The 23,078-nt window shown below is 36.4% G+C and overlaps 1 protein-coding gene across 1 annotated transcript; it reads left to right on the top strand.

Moving 5' to 3' along the window:
• The first annotated feature begins 4,307 nt into the window (after positions 1 to 4,307).
• LOC125119241 (olfactory receptor 4C46-like) lies at positions 4,308 to 5,246 on the top strand. The gene has a single exon (XM_047766088.1). The coding sequence runs from the start codon at positions 4,308 to 4,310 to the stop codon at positions 5,244 to 5,246; it is 939 nt and encodes a 312-aa protein (XP_047622044.1).
• Positions 5,247 to 23,078: the final 17,832 nt, after the last annotated feature.

The raw sequence follows: 23,078 nt of genomic DNA on the forward strand, positions 1-23,078 counted from the left end.
ACTTCCATGTTGAATTTGAAACACAAAGTCCTTAGGTGCTAATATCCATGAGGAGGCGAGTTCAAAGCCTGGCCTTGCTCAGTGGGTTAAGGATCTGGCATTGCCATGAGCTGTGGTGTATGTTGCAGACATGGCTTGGATCCTGCATTGCTGTGGCTCTGGTGTAGGCCAGCAGCTACAGCTCTGATTAGACCCCTAGCCTGGGAACCTCCATATGCCACAGGAGCAGCCCTAGAAAAGGCAAAAAGACAAAAAAAAAATTCTATTTTGACCTTGAGGCAGACCAGTATTTTTCAGATATGACACAATAAGCATGAACCCTAAGAAAAATGAAAAGTTAAAATTGGTCAAACCTTGGCTCATCAGGTGAAACTATGTTTAAAAATGAAAATGCCAACAGCAGAAATTGACAGAACATTGTAAATCAACTGTGATAGAAAAAAATAAAAATCTTTAAAAAAATGAAAATGCAAGCCACAGAATCAGAGACTTGGAGAACATTTTACACATGTGCCATTTAAATATATGGTTAAGAACCAGTGTCTGGAATATATAGAATACTTACAACTCAGAAATATAAAAAAAAAACAGCCCATATTTTTAAACTGTGCAAAGAACTCAAACAATAACATCACAAAAGAAGATACACAAAAGGCCAATAAGAAGATAAAAAATATGTTCAACATCATTAGTGATCACAGAGATACAAATTGAAACTGCATACTACATACCCTCATGCAGAGCTACAATGAAAATAATTAACACTACCAGGTCACAGGGACATGGAATGTCTGATTTCCATTTCTTCATATGGCTTCAGATATCTCTCCACATTTTTTTAATGCTGCCCAGAATTCCACAATGATCAGTTCATGAATCCCAAAAGTAACTGTAATCTGGGTTCCTGAACATTTGCATTCCCTTCTAAGAAATATGAAAAAAAACTTTTTAAATTTTTTTAGATTTTATTGACTTTTTTAATCATTTATTTTTATATATGTATTCTACTGTAGAGCCTGGAGACACAGTTACACATACATGTATACATATTGTTGGTTTACAATGTGGTATTAACTTCTGCTACACAGCAAAGTGATTCAGTTATACATATACACATATCCATTCTCATATAAACTATCACAGAATATTGAGTAGATTTCCCTGTGCTATAGAGCAGGTCCCCATTGACCACCCATTCCATAAGCAATAGATGGACTGGCAGCTTGGGAAAAACAACTTTTGAGTCAAGTACTTCAAAATGGCTGCCATTAATTTTATGCCATTGCTGATCGAGCTTTCGAGCAGTCATTAGTGGGCATCCAGAAAAAGTTTAATATTTGAGGTAAAATAGAAGCTCTATTTGTGATACAATTCAATCAGGAAACTACATCACCATTTGAAACTGACAGCGCTAATGCCCTGAACCTAGCCAGAACCCAGGTTGGGACTTGAACCCATGTGCCAGGACTTGAATCCAGCCTAAACCCAGATTGGGACTTGAACACACGTGATGGGACTTGAACCCATCCTAAACTGAGATTGGGACTTAACCCCACAGTTTTAAATTAGAGTCGCTCACCCTGCACACCCTGCATCTGGACTACTGAGGTTCAGGTTCTTCATGCCTCCACATAGAAGGAATTCAGCAAGAGACAAAGTAATAGGCAAGAAATAGATTTATTAAGATAGGATGATCATGAGAGATGCAAGCAGGCAGGCAAGGGGGCTCTGCCCCAAGGATTTGGTGGGCTACAGTGTTTTTCACCCAAAGGAATTAGGGATTGGAAAAATGCTGCCTCTTTCTCTTTCTTTGGGTAGTAACTCCTCCTTTGTATCTGGTCATGGTGCTCATTTAAATCAGCAGAAAGGCAGTCCTCAAACTCCTGCCCTTGGTCTGAATCTGAATGCAGACCTCACCCAATGACCTGAGGTACATCTCATGCCTCCACAAGTCAAGCAAGCCTGCCTTGTTCTGATGGCCTTCTTGAGCAGTTTGTAACTTACAGTGATCTCCCAAAGTCCCCTAGGCACTCCTCTCTATATAGAGTCCTTTTTGTGGGATTTCTACAATCACCTCCATCCCTATCATTTCCATACACTGCAATTTTGCCACCTTGCTGTGCGCATAACATTCAGTTTTCTTAACGGTCCAGGCTTAGATAGAGAAAGGGGCTCTTGGTTAGGTTAGGTTACAAGTGTAGAGATGATCCTCTTCCCATTCAAGAATGGGTGTTTCTCAACACGTCTCTGCAGATACTTGCTCCTAAAACAAACCCTTCTATCAAAGCTGATGATTAATTCCTAGGAGAGAAAGCAGCAGCCATGAGACAAGGTCCCTGAAGCTTATGGAAATCTTTTTAAATGTCTTCTCGACAAGAGCAAGATGAAAATGAGTTTGATTGCCATTTGCTTCTCCAGAACCAGCTTCATCATGGACAGAGTGAACTTTTTGACCTCTACACTATCTGCCTCTTGCCCCACAGAACCAGACCCATTTATTTAAGATCACTTCTTCACAGCCTTTCAAGAGAACCCATTCTAAATGCAAAAATGATCCTGAATGATGTTTCCAACAGAGTTTCTGTGAAGAACTTTTGTAAGCTTTAGGAAAGGTGGGAAGAACCTTAGGCTTATAAGAACTCTTCCTTTTTGAAACAAGTTTATTGATGTATACTTGACATGCCAAAAACATGGCACATATTCAGTGTATATGATTTCTTAATAATTTTTTATTTGATAGTGAACTATATGAATAAGCTCTTCCCAAGTCTGACATATATTTTATATTTAGAATGACTTATGACAAGAAGCAGCCAGTTTAAAAAAGTAATTGGTTTTGTATACCCCAAAACATCAAGACCATCTAAGACAACTAAGGTAAGTTTTTCAATAGTGCTGACCCTTGCTAAAGATTGTTCCTTACCATACACAGGGCTCATTTTTCAATACTTTTCAGGTATAGTGATAGAGTATTTCATCCTCTCTCCAACTGCTGAAAAATCATTTATAATTAATATTAACCTTAATTTGACAGTTGAAAGTTTTGAGGCTCATAGAAATAAAGCCAATGATAAGACCCACCTCTCTGATATCAGACACCATATTCTGCCATTAGATACCTCATCATTCAACTATTATAGGTAGTCTACTCCTGGGGTCCTGGGGTTTGCTTTCTACCCCTTTACTGGATTTCAGGCATTTCATCCAAGACTCACAAAGGTCTTTAGTAGAATAACATCCAAGATTCCTCTTATTCAAGTTCTTATCCATCCTTTCACTCATATTCTCAATAACCTTCCATGGTTCCTCATTTCCTAGATACTAAAGCAAAAATTCTGCAGCTTTGCAATGATAGATTTTTATGCCCAACTTCTACCTGCTTTTCAGAGTTGGGTGCCAATATGTGTGCTATGTACTATGTAGACTCAGTCCTTCGGGATGATGAAGTGTACACAGATGGCCTCCTGTGTGTGTGTTTAGAAAAGTTACTCATATCTATAGTGTTAAAAAAGACTAATATCCAGCACAAATGAACATCTCCTTAGAAAAGAAAATCATGGACTTGGAGAAGAGACTTGTGGCTGCCTGATGGGAGGGGGAGGGAGTGGGAGGGATCGGGAGCTTGGGCTTATCAGACACAACTTAGAATAGATTTGCAAGGAGATCCTGCTGAATAGCACTGAGAACTTTGTCTAGATACTCATGTTGCAACAGAAGAAAGGCTGGGGGAAAAATGTAATTGTAATGTATACATGTAAGGATAACCTGACCCCCTTGCTGTACAGTGGGAAAATTAAAAAAAAAAAAAAAAAGGTATCATGGAAAAAATCTGAAAGAAAAAAAAAAGACTTTACCTGGGAGATAATTTAAATAATCTTTATGAACTCACAATCTTTATTTCCAACACACACAAACACACACACAAACACACACTAAAAGAATTCAAGATTTGGGAGTTCCTGTTGTGGCAGAGTGGAAGGGAATCTTGAGGATGCAGGTTTGATCCCTGGCCCTGCTCAGTGGGTTAAGGATCTGGTGTTGCTGTGAGCTGTGATTTAGGTCACAGACACAGTGTGGATCTGGTGTTGCTGTGGCATAGGCTGGCAGCTGCAGATCCAATATTACCCCTAGCCTGGGAACTTCCATATGCCACAGGTACAGCCCTAAAAAACAAACAAACAAAGAAAAAGAATCCAAGACTTAATAGAATTTAGAGATTTATTATATGGTATAATGGGAAGTGTACCAAAGTCAAGGTGGCATTCATAAAAATGGTTTTCTTTTCAGGTAATGCAATTAACCATCATATGAAATACATGGAGAATAGGAACAATGTGACAGAGTTTGTTCTCCTGGGGCTCACACAGAATCCAGAGATGCAGAAACTCATATCTGCTGTGTTTTCTGTCATCTATATTATCACTGTGGTAGGAAATGTGCTCATCGTGATCACCATCACTGCCAGCCCATCCCTGGGGTCCCCCATGTACTTTTTCCTGGCCCATCTCTCCTTCATTGATGCCTGCTATTCCTCTGTCAGTACCCCCAAAATGATTATAGATTCACTCCATGGAAAGAATACCATCCTATTTGAGGAGTGTATGACCCAAATCTTTGGGGAACATTTCTTTGGAGGTGCTGAGGTCATCCTGCTTACTGTGATGGCCTATGACCGCTATGTGGCCATCTGCAAGCCTTTGCACTACATGACTATCATGAATCGGCGAGTGTGTGGCCTGCTGGTGGGAGTGTCGTGGGTGGGAGGCTTTCTTCATGCAACCATACAGATCCTCTTCATCTCCAGATTACCCTTCTGTGGTCCTAACATCATAGATCACTTTATGTGTGATCTGAACCCTTTGCTGGATCTTGCCTGCACTGATACCCACACTCTGGGGCTCTTTGTTGCTGCCAACAGTGGCCTCATCTGTCTTTTAAACTTCCTTCTCCTGCTGGTCTCCTATGTGGTCATTCTGGGCTCCCTAAGGACCTACAGCTTGGAGGCGAGGCACAAAGCCCTCTCCACCTGCATCTCCCACATCACAGTGGTTGTCTTATTCTTTGTGCCTTGTATATTTGTGTACCTGAGACCTGCAGGTACGCTATCAATTGACAAAGCAGTTGCTTTATTCTACACTATGATCACTCCCATGTTAAATCCCTTAATCTATACCTTGAGAAATGCCCAGATGAAAAATGCTATTAGGAAATTGTGTGGCAGGACAGCTATCTTAGGTGACAAATAAATATGACTTGGGCCCAGCATTGATTTACCTGAGGCTATGGTCAAAAGACTGTCTCAGCAAGGAATATTTATGGGATAAAGAAATCAACTAACTGTTATGAATCATATCCCCTGCATTGAGTGGAGCAGAAATAGGTGCAAGAAAATAGAGAATAACATAATGTGGGGCCACTCTTTTCATATTTAGAAAATTCTACCACAATGGAAGAATTTTAGAAGAATCTTACCAGAGTCAAGCAGATACATGGATTCATAAGCTGGCCTTCTAATACCAAATTGAATAATTAAATTTTCCATTATTGGGCAGCATTCTCTGTAATAATCCAAGGAAGTATACAGTTACTATTGTCATTTTTCAAGTGAGAAATCTGATATCAAGGGGATGATATCAAAAAAGATACACTGGAGAGCCATGAAACTGACTGATTTCCTACCTCATGCCCTCAACTGTCAAGCAATGATGATAGCAAAATCAGATAACTATACTAGTTATCATTTATTGAGACAGGCCTGTGCTGAACACAATGTACATATTCACTTATTATCTATCATTGAAAATCGAATGATTTTTCTGTAATAACTGTGCTTGTGTGAGTGCCTGTAACATTAGAGTAAGTAACTATTTTTGGGCTATAAAAGCATTGGCCCTACTTATCTCTGAGGGTTAGATAATGAAGGTGAAGCTTATATACACCATCTCCACATTACCTTGTAGGCTTCAGGACCATTATGTATTGCTCATATCACCCATGCTATGTAGGCAACACATCAGAAAGAGTAATGATTCAAATAAAAGAATATTTTGATATCAGAAAGGGATTTAAATATAAACTACTTGCCTGCAACATAACAATCATTTCTACAAGGTAGCAAAATAGCAGGTGCATGATCAATATTAAATGAATGAGTCAAAGTACAAAGGAAAATGAATGACTTCAGTAATATTAAAAAATGCAAAAATGTAGTGCTGAAGGCCAGGGAATTATGTCCTACTTTTGCCTGATTCAACTCTAGGGACAATTTTGGCTATACCTCTTGGGGAACTATAGTTTGTTTTTGTTACTGCTTACACTGAGGATGAGGTAACAGAAATGGAAATTACAATTCTCAGCATATGAGCAAGTAGTTTAGCTTGATATGCTCCCTGTCCTCAGCAAGATTTCATAATCTTATTAATATGAGCTGTTTCTATTATATTTTCTCAATGTGATTACTTTTTAGAAACATTTCATTATTAAAAGCTGTTTTTAAAAATACGCATATCTGGAGTTCCTGTCGTGGCGCAGTGGTTAACGAATCCAACTAGGAACCATGAGTTTGCAGGTTCGGTCCCTGGTCTTGCTCAGTGGGTTAAGGATCTGGCATTGCTGTGAGCTGTGGTGTAGGTCGCAGATGCAGCTTGGATCCTGCGTTGCTGTGGCTCTGGTGTAGGCTGGCAGCTACAGCTCCGATTAGACCCCTAGCCTGGGAACCTCCATATGCCGCGGGAGTGGCCCAAGAAATGGCAAAAAGAAAAAAAAATTTTTAATAAAAATAAATAAAAAATAAAAATACACATATCTGTCTACATACAAACAATTTCAGGATAAATACATTCCCTTTTTTCCCTTTTGTCATTAATTCATTATTGAGAAAATTAAATATTTCTGAGCACAAGGAATGTATCAGACATGTTGCTGGGGCTTCAGTGGTGAATAAAAAGAGATCTGGATTCTGCCTTCAAAGAGCTTAGGAACCATTGAAAAACTCCCAGGAGGGAGTAGAATATTACAGCACAGTGTTATAAATGAAAAAACAATGAAGCACAGGGAACTATGAAATCATGTTGGAGAGATGCACATCAGGGAAAGATTTCTGGATGAAAAGGCACCAATAATGGGACACATTAGACGAAAAGGAGTAAGATGGCAAAGTGAAGAGACATGAGGCTGGAAGGGTGTCCTAGAAATGGAATTGAAACAGAAATGTATAATTGAAATATGTGTTTCTGATACTCCGAAAGATATAAGAGAAATGTAGAAATCTCGAGCATATAGATGGCAATTAGGAGTTCCCATCATGGCTCAGAAGTTAGCCAATCTGAGAAGGAACCATGAGGTTTCAGGTTTGATCCCTGGCCTTGCTCATTGGGTTAAGGATCTGGCATTGCCATGAGCTGTGGTGTAGGTCGCAGATGTGGCTCAGATCCTGAGTTGCTGTGGCTCTGGCATAGGCCAGCAGCTACAGCTCTAATTGGACCCCTATCCTGGGAACCTCCATATGCCATGGGTGTGGCCCTGAAAAGACAAGAGATGGAAAAAAGAAAAAGAAAAAAAAAGATGGCAATTAAAGCCAAAAAAATGGTAGACATCAAAGTACAAAGGGAAATGAATGAATTCAGTCATCCATGGGTGGATTTCAGTGGCCTCTCAAAAGATCATAGCCATTTACACATGTTTAAGGAATAAAACAAAAAAAACTTTGATCCCAAAATAGAGCTCCTAAAAATGTCAATTGCTATATTACTATGAATTCACTAGGATGCCAAATTCACAAAATAACAATAGGCTATGAAAAAAATCAACCCCGTATCAGAATTTTTGTCTGCAAATCTACAAATTGAGAGTTAATGGGTAAATGGCCTTAATTTCTCCAAAACAACTTTCAGTTTTATATCATCCAAATTAGAATTAAAATATGAGAATAAAATGAATACATTTTGACATCAAAGGCTCAAGAAGTTTTACCAGTCAAGCATCATGAATAAGAAATATACCTCAGTAGAACACAAGCAAACTAAATTTAGCACATCCAAGAGATTATACACCATGACCAAGGAGGATTAATCCCTGGGATGCAAGATTTCTGTAAAATATGTGAATCAGTCAATGTGGTAAACCACTTCACAGAATGAAATATTAAAAAAAACCCATGTAATCCTATCAGTAGATACAGGAGAAGCATTTAGGCACAACAACCCTTCATGATAAAACCTCAACAAAATAAGATTTTGAAGGAAGTTTCCTTAAGACAGTGAAAACTATTAATGAAAATCCCACAGTTAATATGATAATGAGAGAAAACTGACACTTTTCCTCTAAGACCCAGTGAAAAGTAAGGATGCCCATTCTCATCACTTCTATTCAACATAGTATTAGAAGTACTAGGAGTTCCCACTGTGGCTCAGCCAGTTAAGGACTCCACATTGTCTCTGTGAGGATGCATGTGCTATCTCTGGCCTGACTCTGTGTGTTAAGGATCCAGCATTTCCACAAGTGGCAGCCTAGGTCACAGATGCGGTTCAGGTCTGGTGTTGCTGTGGCTGTGATGTAGGCCACAGCTGCAGCTCCATTTTAACCTCTGACCCAAGAACTACCATATGCTGCAGGTATGGCTGTAAAAAAGAAAAAAAAATTACTAGCAAAACCAATCAGAAATAAAAAGAATTAATAGGCATCCAAATAGAAATTCTGCAGATGATATGATTCTATATATTTAAAACACAAAAAACTCTAAAAATGAATAAATGAATCCAGTAAAGATGTAGAATAAATATCAAAATACAAAAATTGTATCTCTTTACAGCAAACTATATGAAAAGGAGATCAGAAAAAATACCCCTTTTTATGAGAATACCAAAAAGAATTAAATACTTAGGAAGAAATTTACCAGTGAGCTGAAAGGCCTCTACACTAAAAACTGTAAGACACTAAAGAAAGAAATTGAAAATGACATAAATAAATGGATAATAAATAAATGGAAAATAAATTTTCCAAGAAAAATATTTATTAGATCATGAGAATTAATACTGTTAAAAAATCCATACTACCCAAAACCATCTAAGATACAATGAAATTCATATCAAAATTCCAGGACATTTTTCACAGAATTAGAATATACTGTCCTAAAATACATATGGAACCACCAGAGACCCTGAGTTGCCAAAGCAATACTGAGAAAGAAGAACAAACCAGGAAACACCTCACTTCCAAATTTCAAATTCTATTTCAAAGCTATAGTAATCCAAAAAGGATGGTACTGGCATAAAATAGACACCCAAAACAATGGAACAGAATTGAGATCCCATAAATAAACCCTTGCCTATACAGTTACCTAATATTTGACAATGGTGCCAAGACACCTCAATGGGGAATAAATAGACTTTTCAGTAAATAGTGATAGGTAAAGTTATATTCACATGAAAAAGAATGAAACTGGACCTGTATTTTCTACTATGTACAAAAATCAACACAAAAAGGAACAAGACTTAAATGTAAAACCTGAAACTGTAACGATGCCAGAAGAAAACATAGAGTAAAAGCTTATTGACATTGGTCTGCATAATGATTCTTGACTATGACAACAAAAGCTCAGGCAACAAATGTAAAACTAAACAAGTGAGACTACTTGCTTATCAAACAAAAAAATCTGCACATTAAGGAAACAATCAGGATTTCCCTTATGGTGCAGTGAGTTAAGGACCCAGCATTGTCACTGAAGCAGCTTGGGTCACTGCTGTTGTGGAGGCTCAATCCCTGGCCCAGGAATGTCCATATGCCACAGATGTGGGAATAAAAATTTAAAAGAAACAACCAAAATGTGAAAAGGCAAGCAAAATAATGGGAGCAAATGTTTGCAACCTTTAGATCTGATGATGGGTTAAAAGCCAAAATATATAAGAAAATCATACAACACAATAGCAATAAAAAGTAAATAACCCAGTTTTCAATTGGGTAAAGGAATGGATAGATATTTTTTGAAGGAATACATCAAAATGGCTAAGAGGCATGTGAAAAGGTGCTCAACAATATTAATTATCAGGGAAATGCAAATCAAAACCACAATGAATATCACCTCACACCTGTTAGGAGGGCCATTATAAAAATTAAAAATAAATTAATATTGTCCAGAATGTCTAGAAATTGGAACCCATAGGCACTGTTGGTGGGAAGGCAAATATGTCAAGCCATTATGAGAAAAAGTATGGAGACGCTTTACACAACTAAAATTAGAACTACCATATGATCCAATATTATCTCATCTACATATCTACCTAAAGGACAAAAATCAGTGCTGTGAAGAGATCTCTACATTCTCATGTTCATTGCAATATTATACACAGTAGTCAAGAGGAAAACACATCCTACGTGTCCATCATCAGATGAGTGGATAAAGAAATGATAGTACATATATACACAACGGAATGTTATTCTGCCTTTAACAAGAGGAGATCCTGCTTTGCAACAACATGGATGAAAGAGCAAAACATTATGCTAGCTGACTGCAATAAGCCAGACACCGAAAGGAAACAACTGCATGATCTCACTTCTATGTGGAATCTTAAAAAGTAAAGTAAGTAGAATCAGAGATCAGAAATATTGTGACCAGAAGTGGGGAAGTAGGAAAAATGAAGATATGTTAGTCAAAAGGTACAAAGTCATGCAGGATAAATAAATCTAGAGATTTAATGCATCAAATATTATAAATCTAGAGATTTAATGCATTGAATACTATACATTTGCTAAGAGAGTAGATTTCAGGTGTTCACACAACACACAGCAAAAAAAGTAACCATGTAAGTAGAAGAATATGTTAATTAGCTAGATTTGCTTTGCTTCTTCTATGGTATTATGGGATTTTGTGGATTCGCTTTGTAACCCCTTGTTATTAGTCCTTTTTTTCATATTTCTTGAATTCTTTTGGATGGCATAGGTTTATATTTCTCAAGAGTTTTGTTTTCTTCATTCTACTTTTCCCATTATGAAGTTAAACACTGTAATTCTATTCTTTCATGGATTACTTTAGTTACATCTTTAGTGACTCTAGTAACTGTAACTAACATCTTTTACACTTTAACAAAGTCTAAAACTAATCTTTGCCTTTACCATAGTCCGGGTCTTTTTTGTATAGAGATGTTCATTAGCAAGAACAAGAAAAACCAGGCACTTAAGCAATTAAAAATAGACTGGAACAGAGTTATTGGTATGAACAAGTAAAGCTTTAATATGCTTATAACATGTCCAACAAAATAATCATTCAAATTCAGTGGCAGAGTATGTCATTTAATATGTAAATATTTTCTTTTCACTTGTGACACCAATATAATTAATAACTGTATGGGATCTTATTCTATTCAAATTATAGTTTTTCTTCTGGCTGGACCCGGACTCCTACAGGATGGAAACTATCTAATTCAATCTCGGCCTATTAGGTGTTTCATGAATCACATCACTTTTTACCATATAACCAAGAAGATTTAATGAACCAGAAAATTCATGACAGAATTTATACCAAGGCAGAGTCTAAAGCAAAGGAATATTATTAAACAGGTTATTTTACCTCAGCATTTTTGAGGGTATAATTTAAAAGATCTAACATAGGGGCCACCATAAAATGGAAAACCTAGACTAAATGGACAGATACTTGCAAAGGCACAACCTACCAAGACTGAATGAGAAAAATAGAAAATATGAATAGATGAATCACAGTGCTGAAATTGAAAATGTGATTTTAAAACTTCCAAAAAACAAAAGTCCAGGACTTGGTGGCTTCTCAGCTGAGTTCTACCAAACATTCAGAGAAGAGTTACCACCTCTTCTTCTAAAACTTTTCCAGGAAATTGCAGAGGAAGTATCACATCCAAGTTCATGCTGTGAAGTCACCACTATCCTGACTAATAAATAAATAAATAAAATAACACTAAAAAAAAAATTACAGACCACTATCACTCATGAACATAGATGCAAAGATCTTCAACAAGTTATTAGCAAAGCACATGCAAATATACATTACAAGGATCATACACCATAATCAAGTAGGATTTATCCGAGGGATGCAAGGATTCTTCACTATCTGCAAATCTATCAATGTGACACACCACATCAGCAAACTGAAAGATAAGAACCATATGATCATCTCAATAAATTCAGGAAAGAAATTGACAACATTTAATACCCATTCCTGATAAAAACTCTCCAGAGAGTGGGCATAGAGGGGAACTACCTCAATATAATAAAAATCATTTATAGCAAACTCAAAGCTAACATCATTCTCGATGGTGAAAAAAACTGAAAGCATTTCCACTAAGATCAGGAACAAGATAAAGCTGTCCTTCTTTTACCAATGTCATTCAAAATGGTTTTGAAAGTCCTAGCGATGGCAATCAGAGAAGCAAAAGAAATAAAAGGACTACAAATTGGAAAAGAAGTAAAACTATCACTCTTTGCAGATGACATGGTACTATACCTAGAAAATCCAAAGGACACCACCAGAAAACTGTGAGAGCTCATCAAGGAATTTGGTAAAGTCTCAGGATACAAAACTTTTTAACTCAATGAATTTTATTGCATTTATAGTTCTACAATGATCATCACAACCCAATTCTTTTTTTTTCAAGGTGAAAAGGGGGTTATTTTTTCCTTATTTTATTTTTTTAATTTATTTTTTTCCCACTCTACAGCAAGAGGATCAAGTTATCCTTACATGCATACAACCCAATTCTATAGCATTTCTATCCCAAACCTCCAGCCTATTGCCCCACCCCCAACCTGTCTCCTTTGGAAACCATGTGTTTTTCAAAGTCTGTGAGTTGATATCTGTTCTGCAAAGAAGTTCATTGCATCCTTTTTGAGATTCCACATCAACGTGATAGCATATGACATTGGCGTCTGGTACAAAATTAAGACGCAGTAATCAATTGCAGTTCTATATACTAGCACTGAAAGATCAGAAAGAGAAATTAAGGAAACCATCCCATTTTACACTGCATCAAAAAGAATAAAATACCTAGGAATAAACCTACCAAAGGGACAAAAGACCTGTACTTTGAAAACTAGAAGATGCTCATGAAAGTAATCGAAGACACAAATAGATGGAAAAATATATAATATATATATACATTTTTCCTCACATTATCCCCCATCATGTATTTTAAAATATTTTGTCTATTGCTGTAAAGAATGTCATTGGCAATTTGATAGGGACTGCATTGAATCTGTAGATGGTCTTAGGTAGAGTTGTTATTTTGACTATATTGATTATCCCAATCCAAGAGTATGGTATATGTGTATATATGTATATGTACGTATGACAGGGTCACTTTGCTATACAGCAGAAATGGACAGAACATTATAAGTCAACTATAAAAAATTTTAAATAATTTTAAAAATAAATGAAATTTGTATGGAAATGCAAAAGTCCTCAAATAGCCAAAGCAATATTGAAAAGAAAAAACAGAATGGGAGGAATCAAGCTCCCTAATGTCACACTTTACTGCAAAGCTACAGTCATCAAAAACCGTATAGTACTGGCACAAAAGTAGAGATAGAGATCCATGGAACAGGAGAGAAAGCCCAGAAATAAACCCAAGCACCTACGGTCAAGTAATCTATGACAAAGGGGGCAAAAATATACAGTGCAGGAAAGATAATCTCTTCAAAATTCGTGCTGGGAAAATGGCAGTGACATGCAAAGCAATGAAATTAGAATATTTTCTAACACCATACATAAAAATAACCTCAACATGGATTAAAGACCTAAATGTAAGGGCAGATACTCTAAAACTCCTAGAGAAAAACATAGGCAGAATGGCTCTTTTACATAAACCATAGCAACATCTTTTTTGACCCACCTCCTACAATAAAGACACACACACAAAATAGTGGGACTTGCTAAATTCAAAAGTTTCTGCACAGCAAAGGAAACAAAACAATGAAAAACAACCCACAGAATCGGAGAAAAATTTTTGCAATTATTCAGCTGACAAAGTTTAATATCCAAAATATACAAACAACTCAACAACAACAAAAAAACAAATGAATAATTAGAAAATGGGCAGAAGACCTAAATATGCATTTCTCCAAAGACATACAGATGGCCAGCAGGCGCATGAGAAATGCTCAACATCACTAATTATTAGAGAAGGGCAATCAAAACAACAGTGGGGTGCCATCTCACACCAGTTAGAGTGGCCATCAAGTCAACAAACAACAAATGCTGGAGTGGATGTGGAGTTAAGGGAACCTAGCTTCACTGTTGGTAGGAATGTAAATTGGTACAACCACTATGGAAAATGGTATGGAAGTCCCCCAGAAAACTAAATCTAGAGCTACCACATGACCCAGAAATCCCATTCCTGGGCATCTATCCAGACACAATTTTCATTGAATAAGATACATACACCCACATGTTCATAGCAGCACTATTCACAGTAGCCAAGACATGGAAACAACCTCAATGCTCATCAAGAGAAAATGGATTAAGAAGGTGTGGTACATCTATACAATGGAATACTACTCAGCCATAAAATAGGACAAAACAACGCCATTGGTAGCAACATGGATGGAACTAGAGACTCTCATACAAAGGGAAGTAAGTCGGAAACAGAAAGACAGACAATATAGATATCACTTACATGTGGAGTCTAAAACATGGCACAAATGATCTACCTACAAAACAGAAACAGATCATGGCCATAGAGAACACACGTGTGGTTGCTGTTCGGGGTAGGGGGAGTGGGATGGATTGGGGGTCTGAGGTTAGCAGATGAAAACTTGCATTTGTAGTGGATGGGCAATGGGATCCTGCTGTAGAGCACAGGGAACTATATCCAATCACTTGTGATGGATCAGGCTGGAAGATAATGTGAGAAAAAGAATGTGTATACACACACACACACACACACATACATATGTATATATATATATCGGTCACTTTTCTGTACAGCAGATATTGACAGAACATTGAAAATCAACGATAACAAAAAAATTTAAATATATAAAGAGAGCATTTCTATTTCCTTTGGATATATATACCCAGAAATGGGATTGCTGAATCATGTGATAGTTTGATTTTTAATTTTTCAGGAATATTCAGTCTGTTTTCCACAATTGCTATATTAATTTGCATTCCCACCAGCAAAAGGGTTCCCTTTCCTCCATACCCTCACAAACACTTCGTCTTTTTGATCATGGCCATTCTAGTGATTCTTTTTCTAGGTACAGCTAGTTTCCTAATGAGTCTAATATCCTGTGCAAAAACTCTTAATTATGTTTATTGAGTTATAATATCTCAGAAATTGAATCTTTCAAATTCAGAATTTTTTAGAAATTATTTCATTTTTGAATTTGAGGACATAATTTCTTAATTTCCCCTCACTAAGCATATTTATCTCTGCCCCTTAAAGATTTCTTTTGTACTCTGATGAATAGTCTTTTTTTTTTCTTCACCTCTACCTGGCATATGGAAGTTCCCAGGCCAGGGATTGAACTGCACTGCTGCTGAAACTCTGGTGGATCCTTAACCCACTGCACCACGGCAGGAACTTCTCTGACCAGTATTTTTTAATAGCCTTCATAGATCAATCTAAGGCTTGAATGTATTTGTTTCAAGTTACATTATTTCTTCATTTCTAAAACATATTCAACTCCACATAAGCAGAGGGGATATCTGCCTACAAGATGTTAATTGCTAATTTAAGAGTGGTGGTATGTCTACATTTGGTCTGATCCATTATAGAGTTTTGTATATGTGTGAATATAATTTTTTTAGTCATTTTTGTTTGCAACAGAAACTCACAATTCTGCATTAACATTCTTGCCTGTCAGCATCGTGTAGACCCCAGAAAAAGTTTCAGCCTGGGGCTCCACGTTGTTCTGCTGTGCTTTATCCAAGTGAAGCTTTGTGAGCCAGCTGCCATCCAATTTTACACAGATTCTCTTGCCCATGATTTCACTGACCAAAGTCACATAGACATTCTGGCTTCAACATTTGTGTGGTATCTATGAAATCATCCCGGACTTCCGGCACCTCACCCAAAATTGTTTTCCTTCTTTTGAGTACTCACGATTTATATCTAATTAGGTTTTGATACTGTTGCTATGTTGCCTCTTTCAGCCACTGTCCTGTTAGCATTCACATGCACACACACCCCAAACATCACACACACAGAAATAATCATTCCTCCTTGTGATATTTTTGATACCAAAAGCACAACAATTAACTTGTTTAGGTGGTGAAACATAATTATGTGTAGTTCAAGAAAAATGTAGCAATAAATCCTTTCAATTGTATGTTACTTTTCCATCATCAGATAATCAAGACCATGAAGTTTACTTCAGGAAGTTATTCTGTTGTTGCCATTGAAGTTCTATTAGAATGGACTGTGTAATTTGGAAACAAATGTACAACTTGAGTTCTAACTATACAATTAATTTAAACATGGTTTTGAAATATTCAGCATATTATTTTACTACCTTATTTGAAATTGAATATCCAAAAATACTTACTAAGTTCTCACTGTGTCAAGTGTGATACTACTCTTCACAGTCATTGCATTGGTAAAGGACTTTAGCCACAGTCAAAGTATACTAGTTAGTACTTATCTATCCTTGTCAAATTGCCTCGTATGCGCTTCTGTGGAAATATTACTATTACTGTTACCATAGTTACCAGCAGATTGTGATGACTGTTTTCAATACTTGTCATTACACTTGTCGTCATTACAATTTAATTATCAGATACAAATTGAGAAAGAGTAGACCTTAATATCATCGAGTTAATAATTCATTTAGAACATAAAAAAGAACACCAATATTTTAGAAGAACAACACCAAAAAAACAGAGTAACAACAAAAGTCCTCGGATTATCTATGGAAGGTAAAACAAATGGTCCGGTGAAATTATCTACTGTGAATGTAATTGGATGACTTGGGTATAGAATTGGTTTCAGGAAAAGCAATGAAAGAGGATAGCTTTGTGGAAATGGGGACATTAAAATTTCACTTTAATTCCATTAAGAAAAAGCCTAGGAGCTCCCTCTGTAGCACAGCAGACTAAGGATCTGGTGGTATTGTCTCTGAGACAATCCAGGTTCAATCCCCAGACCCACACAGTGGGCTAAGGATCAGGTGTTGCTGCAGGTGTGGCACAGTTTGCAGCTGTGGCTGAGATTCGACCCCTGGCCTGGGAACTTGCCTGTGCCTCGGGTGCAGCCAAAACAAATGAACAAAAAAAAGCTGAATACTTTCAATGTCAATAAATAATTAGCTTTAGTGATGAAAGCAGAGGAAGACTTAATAAGTACAATGAATGCATTAGGGTTCATTCCCTGTGTAGAAAGGAATAAGACTGATTTTAAAACTTTTTGGCCGCTGACCATAAAACCTACCTTTGATATTTAACATCATATATTTGAAACAATCTAAAAGAATGCATTTTTAAAAGTTTGAAAAGTCAGAGTGATAGGAAATTAAAATCACTAGAGTTATTTTTTTCTCCTTTGTCCAAGAAGCACCATAGGGATTACATCCAGGTCCCTCCAGTGCCTTTAAATCATGCTCTTCACGCTTTCAGACCAGATATTCCAGGAAGCCCCAAACCCCGTGCATTTGGGAAAGTAGATCTTGCTGGTCATTATTGAATCAAAGGGGAAAAAGACAAGAAACAAAGGCCCATATGCAGCTGACATTTTCCTTGCAGTTTTGTGATATACTTCTTATTCTGATTCTGAGCATACATGAATCTAGCTTTTAAGATATATTTATTAAAAATATAACTTGAAAGCTAGATACGAAGCCATGAGACCTTTTCATTGCCTTTTTCCTCTAAGAGATCTTATTTAGAATTTTGATTTAAAATATATAATTTATATATTAATTAATTAAATATATATATTTCATTTGTGGTCATGAGTTCGAGAAGTCAAGGCTATCTCTTCAAATACTGATTGGAACTGGCTGTTATTAAATATGTGAGTTCTTTATTTTTCTTTGTCATTCACCACCTTTTCTTTCTTCCTGCTTAATTTTTGCATGCATGTGTCTATATAAAGTCATCTCTTTGAACAGCTATAGAATCACCTATCCTTATCTGCTTTTTTCCTCCAAAGAAATTATTTTTCCATATATATGTATTCTGAAAAATGTATCTGCTTGGTAACTATCTCTTTTATAACCTTTGCTGGCTTCTAAGCCTATCGGCTGTGTCATGTTACAATTTGGCATTTTCATTGTTCACAAAAAACATTAAGTCTGTTTTAACAGGAAATGACAATGGAAATGCCCTCTGGAAATCCTGGTTTTCAAACCTGGGACTGTTAGATGCTAGGATAGGAGGCAAAGAGAATTTTAGAACATTTTGCAACATATTTTGGATAGAAAAGCCAAGATAAAAAATAAAAGTTGGAAATATTAAATAGTTAAAGAAAACAAGAAAGAAGCACAATAAAGATGATAAAAATGACGATTGATAAATTACTTAGTCTCTTGATGTTAAAAAATAGGTCTTGGCAGCTGAACGTATCCATGGAAATTATGGTTCCTCATTTTCTTAAGAGGAAATAGATACTCAACAAATATGAGGTGCTTTCCCCTAAATCACATAATCAGGAAGTGGCAGGTAAGGAGCAGAATCTATATGTCCTTTCCTCATGTGTCTTAGGTCTGTCATGATGTGCAATAATCCCTGATATTTGAAATAAATTGGGTAGTATAGTAGGAAATGTCAGTGGCCACAGTTGGAGAAGTTCAAATTGTATAACTAATAGCTATTTCTTCAACAAAGATCATAATTTATTATTCAAACTGAAAAAAAATGCAGCAAACTAAAAATGACCTATGTAAAATATATGAACAAAATAACTCTTTTCTTGAAGGGTTTGATCCACGTATTCCTACTTATAAAAGGGAGGTTATCTTTTGTAAGGTTCTGGAGGTCTTCATAAATGAATTTTTACCTTGATTTCAGTTCTCTCACTTGTGAAATGGGAACTTCTATTACGTACCCCATTTCCTGGTAGTTACTCAGGGATTTTCAGTAGTGGCCAATTGTTGAAATAGTTCCTAACTTCTCTAGAAATTTATATTCAGTGGCATGTTAAACTCATTGAAGACAATTTATTCCTGAGCTCCCTTTGTTTTACGCATAGGGAAACATTGATAGGATATGAGTCCTTTTTTGAATTAATAATGAAAGAGTTAATATTTAGTTAGTTCTTGTAATGTATCAGATGTACATATCTGTATGTAAATGCTTTATAGGGATCTTTTAATTGGATTCTTATGAGACTCCTATGTGGTAGGTGCTATTATTATCACTGTTTTCAGTTGGAAAAACAACAACAGCAAAACAACCAACAAGCCTCAGAGAATACGTAACATGACTAATATTCATCAGTTAGGTAGTGGGCCATATGCTGAAACCCATTTGGTGTAACTCAAGTACCCTCACTTACCACGTTAACCTGCCTTCCTTGCAAGTACAATTGCCAATTGTATTTCAGAAATAAAGATTAGTCAGTCTTTTTTTCCTAAGAAACATTTTCTGGGGGATGGAGGAAATCAAAATAACGCTGAAAATCAGGACTTGGGTGGTTGCGGTTGTTTTTCACTTTTTGTTCCTTTTAGATTCTGTCTTAAGGCAGAGTGAACAAGAGTTTCTTTTTTTTAATTAACTAATTAATTAATTTATTTATTTTTGTCTTTTTGCCTTTTCTAAGACCGCTCCCATGGCATATGGAGGTTCCCAGGCTAGGGGTCGAATCGGAGCTGTAGCCACCAGCCTACACCCGAGCCACAGCAATGGAGGATCCCAGCCGTGCCTGCAACCTACACCACAGCTCACAGCAACACTGGATCCTTAACCCACTGAGCAAGGCCAAGGATCAAATCTGCAACCTCATGGTTCCTAGTTGGATTTGTTAACCACTGCGCCACCAAGGGAACTCCAAACATGAGTTTCTTAACTGTTCCTTTTAGGATGCTTTCCAGTGTAGGTTTTTTAATTGAACTTGAAGAAGAGCTGATGTTTTCAGTTAATTAAAAGCAGTAGATATGAATGTCCTTTCCACTGAATGCACCACATATCGGATAGCTTTTGTGTAGCACGTAGCACGACCTAAGTATTCAGCATCCTCTGTTCCAAATGTATTGTTTTCTTCCATTAAAACTATAATAAGAGTCAGTATTAGTTCAGAAAAATAAAGAGGCAGGAAAAAGAGCAAATGATAAATTTGAGTCTTCAATAATATTGGCTATTAGATTTAACAAAAGATCTTGGGATTTACTTAAATCTTATCACATTTTTTTAAGTATAAATAGACTTTTTAATGCTGATGTGAAAATGGTATTGGGGTTCCCACATGGGTCAGACTGGTATCCATGATGATGCAGGTTCCACCCCTGGCCTCACTCAGTGGGTGAAGGCTCCTGCATTGTCACGAGCTGTGGTGTATGTTGCAAACATGTCTTGGATCCTGCGTGGCTGTGGCTGTGGCATAGGCTGGCAGCTGTAGCTCTGATTCAACCCCTAGCCAGGGAACTTCCATATAATGCGGTTGTGGCTCTAAAAGATGAAAAAATATATATAAAAATATAAATATAAATATAAATATATATATTTATATATATATATATATCATGGCCACAGGAGCAGTGCAAAAAAATAAAAAGAAGAAGAGAACATATCATGTAAAAGGAGATGAAGATATTGACATAAATGTCAATGCATAATGTATAGATGTGTCCTGTTTCCTTATATCAGATATCTCCTTATAGAGGATGGGAAGGGGAATAGAAATGTATCAGTCTGTTATGTTTACCTCTTTTATGACAACTTATGGCATACAGTGCTCAGGGAGTAACATCCATGTCCACATTTACTAGAGTAATTGGGGAAATAAAGTGCTAAGTAATGAGGAATGAGTTATGTGTGTTTCCTGAATTCTAGGGAAAGACTGTGGTTTATGTTTTACTTTAATAGCATTCATTATGTACTGTATTTCTCTTAAACCATATTACAAAATAATGAGTCTTAAAATTAACTAATTATGGAAGTAATACTCTAATGTGCTGTCTTTTTTGTTTGTTTTCAGTGCCACCAATTATTTTATTTTATATTTTAAGTGAAAGTAGAGTTGATTTACAATGTTGTGCCAATTTCTGAAGACATCAAAATATATACCACTAAAATCCCTTTTGGCCATCACTTTATTTCTGAGAAGTAAATCTTTCCTTCCTCATGTTTTCCTATTGATTTATAAGCACAGATGTTCTTGTAGAAACTACACAGTATTCAGTGGATGTTATTTTTAACATACAAGCTATTATACTGTGATTATCTCTGAGGACCTTTTTGTATTTTGCATTCAAAACATATCTTAGTGATGTGTGCCATAGTTGTGTGCAACATTAAAATGTCTGCATAGTTTTCCATTGTAATAACCCACCGCACCTTATTTCCATTCTATTTTCAGGTATTAAGATCGTTTCCATTTTCCCAGCTGGAATAAGTCTGCATTAAATACCCTTTTGTGCATTTTCCGTGGAGGTTATACTAGGTCACTCATCAAGATGTATTCCTAGGCTTTGTATTTTATTCTCACAAAATGACCCTAGCCACAACAGTGATAATGCTGGATCCTTACCCTGCTAGGCCATCAGCGAACACCCATAAATCCTTTTTAATTATTTCTCAAATATTTGTTCTAGTTTTGTTCAATGCATTTGCATCTTTCAACTATCTAGAATATGATTTTTCTGTGCCTTGTGAGGTATTTCATTCCTCCACAGGGAGATCCAAAATCTTAAACATCAGTTGCTGAAAAGTCATTATTTCACATCAATTTCAAATGTCAAATTAAGCATAGAATAAATTCCAATATATTTTTGTTTATTTATTTTTAAAAGAAAATTTGTTTTTAATTTATTTTTTAATTGTTATTTCCCCCAACATCCTTTTTTTTTTTTTTACTGTGTTTAAGTCCAGCAATTTTCTTTACCAACAACACTTTCACTGACCTAGCTTTTAAATATGCTTCAGTTCTGAAAGGTATGTCTATCTTTTTGTTCTTTCTTTGCAAAAGTTAGGCTCACTACTTTGGATATTAATAGTTTCTGAATTCTGGAATCACATTCTCCAATTTCATGGACTATTTTGTCAGGACTTTTGTTTTCATTATTAAATGTGATGGCTAATTTAGGAAAAGACTTTTTTTAAAAAAAAGTCAGATGTAATAAAGTGCAGTGTTTAGTTGCTGTTATAACCTTCACAAACAGGCTGACAAATGTTATCAACGTGTAGGGTTTATCATTTTATAAAACTGAGCCTTGACGTTAGAGTTCTTGTAATACATTCTAGGTCATGTTACAAAAGGGAAGGAAGAGATGTGGTGCTATGTTTTGCAGCAAAGAAACATTTCCTTTTCAACTAATATATTCCAGGACTCAATCCCATGGGCATATGATGAGCCTGGTAAGGAGGAGATTCAATTCAAAGACAATCAAGGTGATGGAAAGGATTGAGTGAAAAAGCATCTCTGAATGCCATCTGCCCCCCAAGGGTGCTGTCACAAAAGGAAGTGCCTGAAAGTGTGACCAAAGGACAAAAATGATGAGATCTCCTGGGTTAGACTGGAAAGTGAACTGGGAAGTAAGGGTGATTTTAGGAAGCCATGTGTCCTAGAAGCCCATACAATGGAGCCTTTTTCACCAAAGATGTTATTGTTACTCTTTTCCTCTCTCCATTTTAAAAAGGTTCGTGAAAAAATATTTCAGGCACTTTCGGAAATTGTCACCCAGATATTTAAAATTATGACCTCATGGAACTTTAGTGCCATGACAAAACTTTCGGAACTTAGCACAGATGTAGTCACTGGGAAGGGCTAAGAATTAGAGTGACCTTCTGGCCCTTGAAGAACAGACAGCCCCAGAACTCTTTCATATATAACAGAGACTCAAAAATCACTCTCAAAGTTTAATACTGCAAGTGTACTTCAAAATTGACCCCCAAAAGGAGTGTTTCATCTTTTAAATACTTACCCTGCTAGTCACAGTTAGTGTGAGGCATTGAAGTTTATCAG

This window comes from Phacochoerus africanus, unplaced genomic scaffold, assembly GCF_016906955.1.
Source record: "Phacochoerus africanus isolate WHEZ1 unplaced genomic scaffold, ROS_Pafr_v1 Scaffold_19, whole genome shotgun sequence".
Taxonomy (NCBI): Eukaryota; Metazoa; Chordata; class Mammalia; order Artiodactyla; family Suidae; genus Phacochoerus; species Phacochoerus africanus.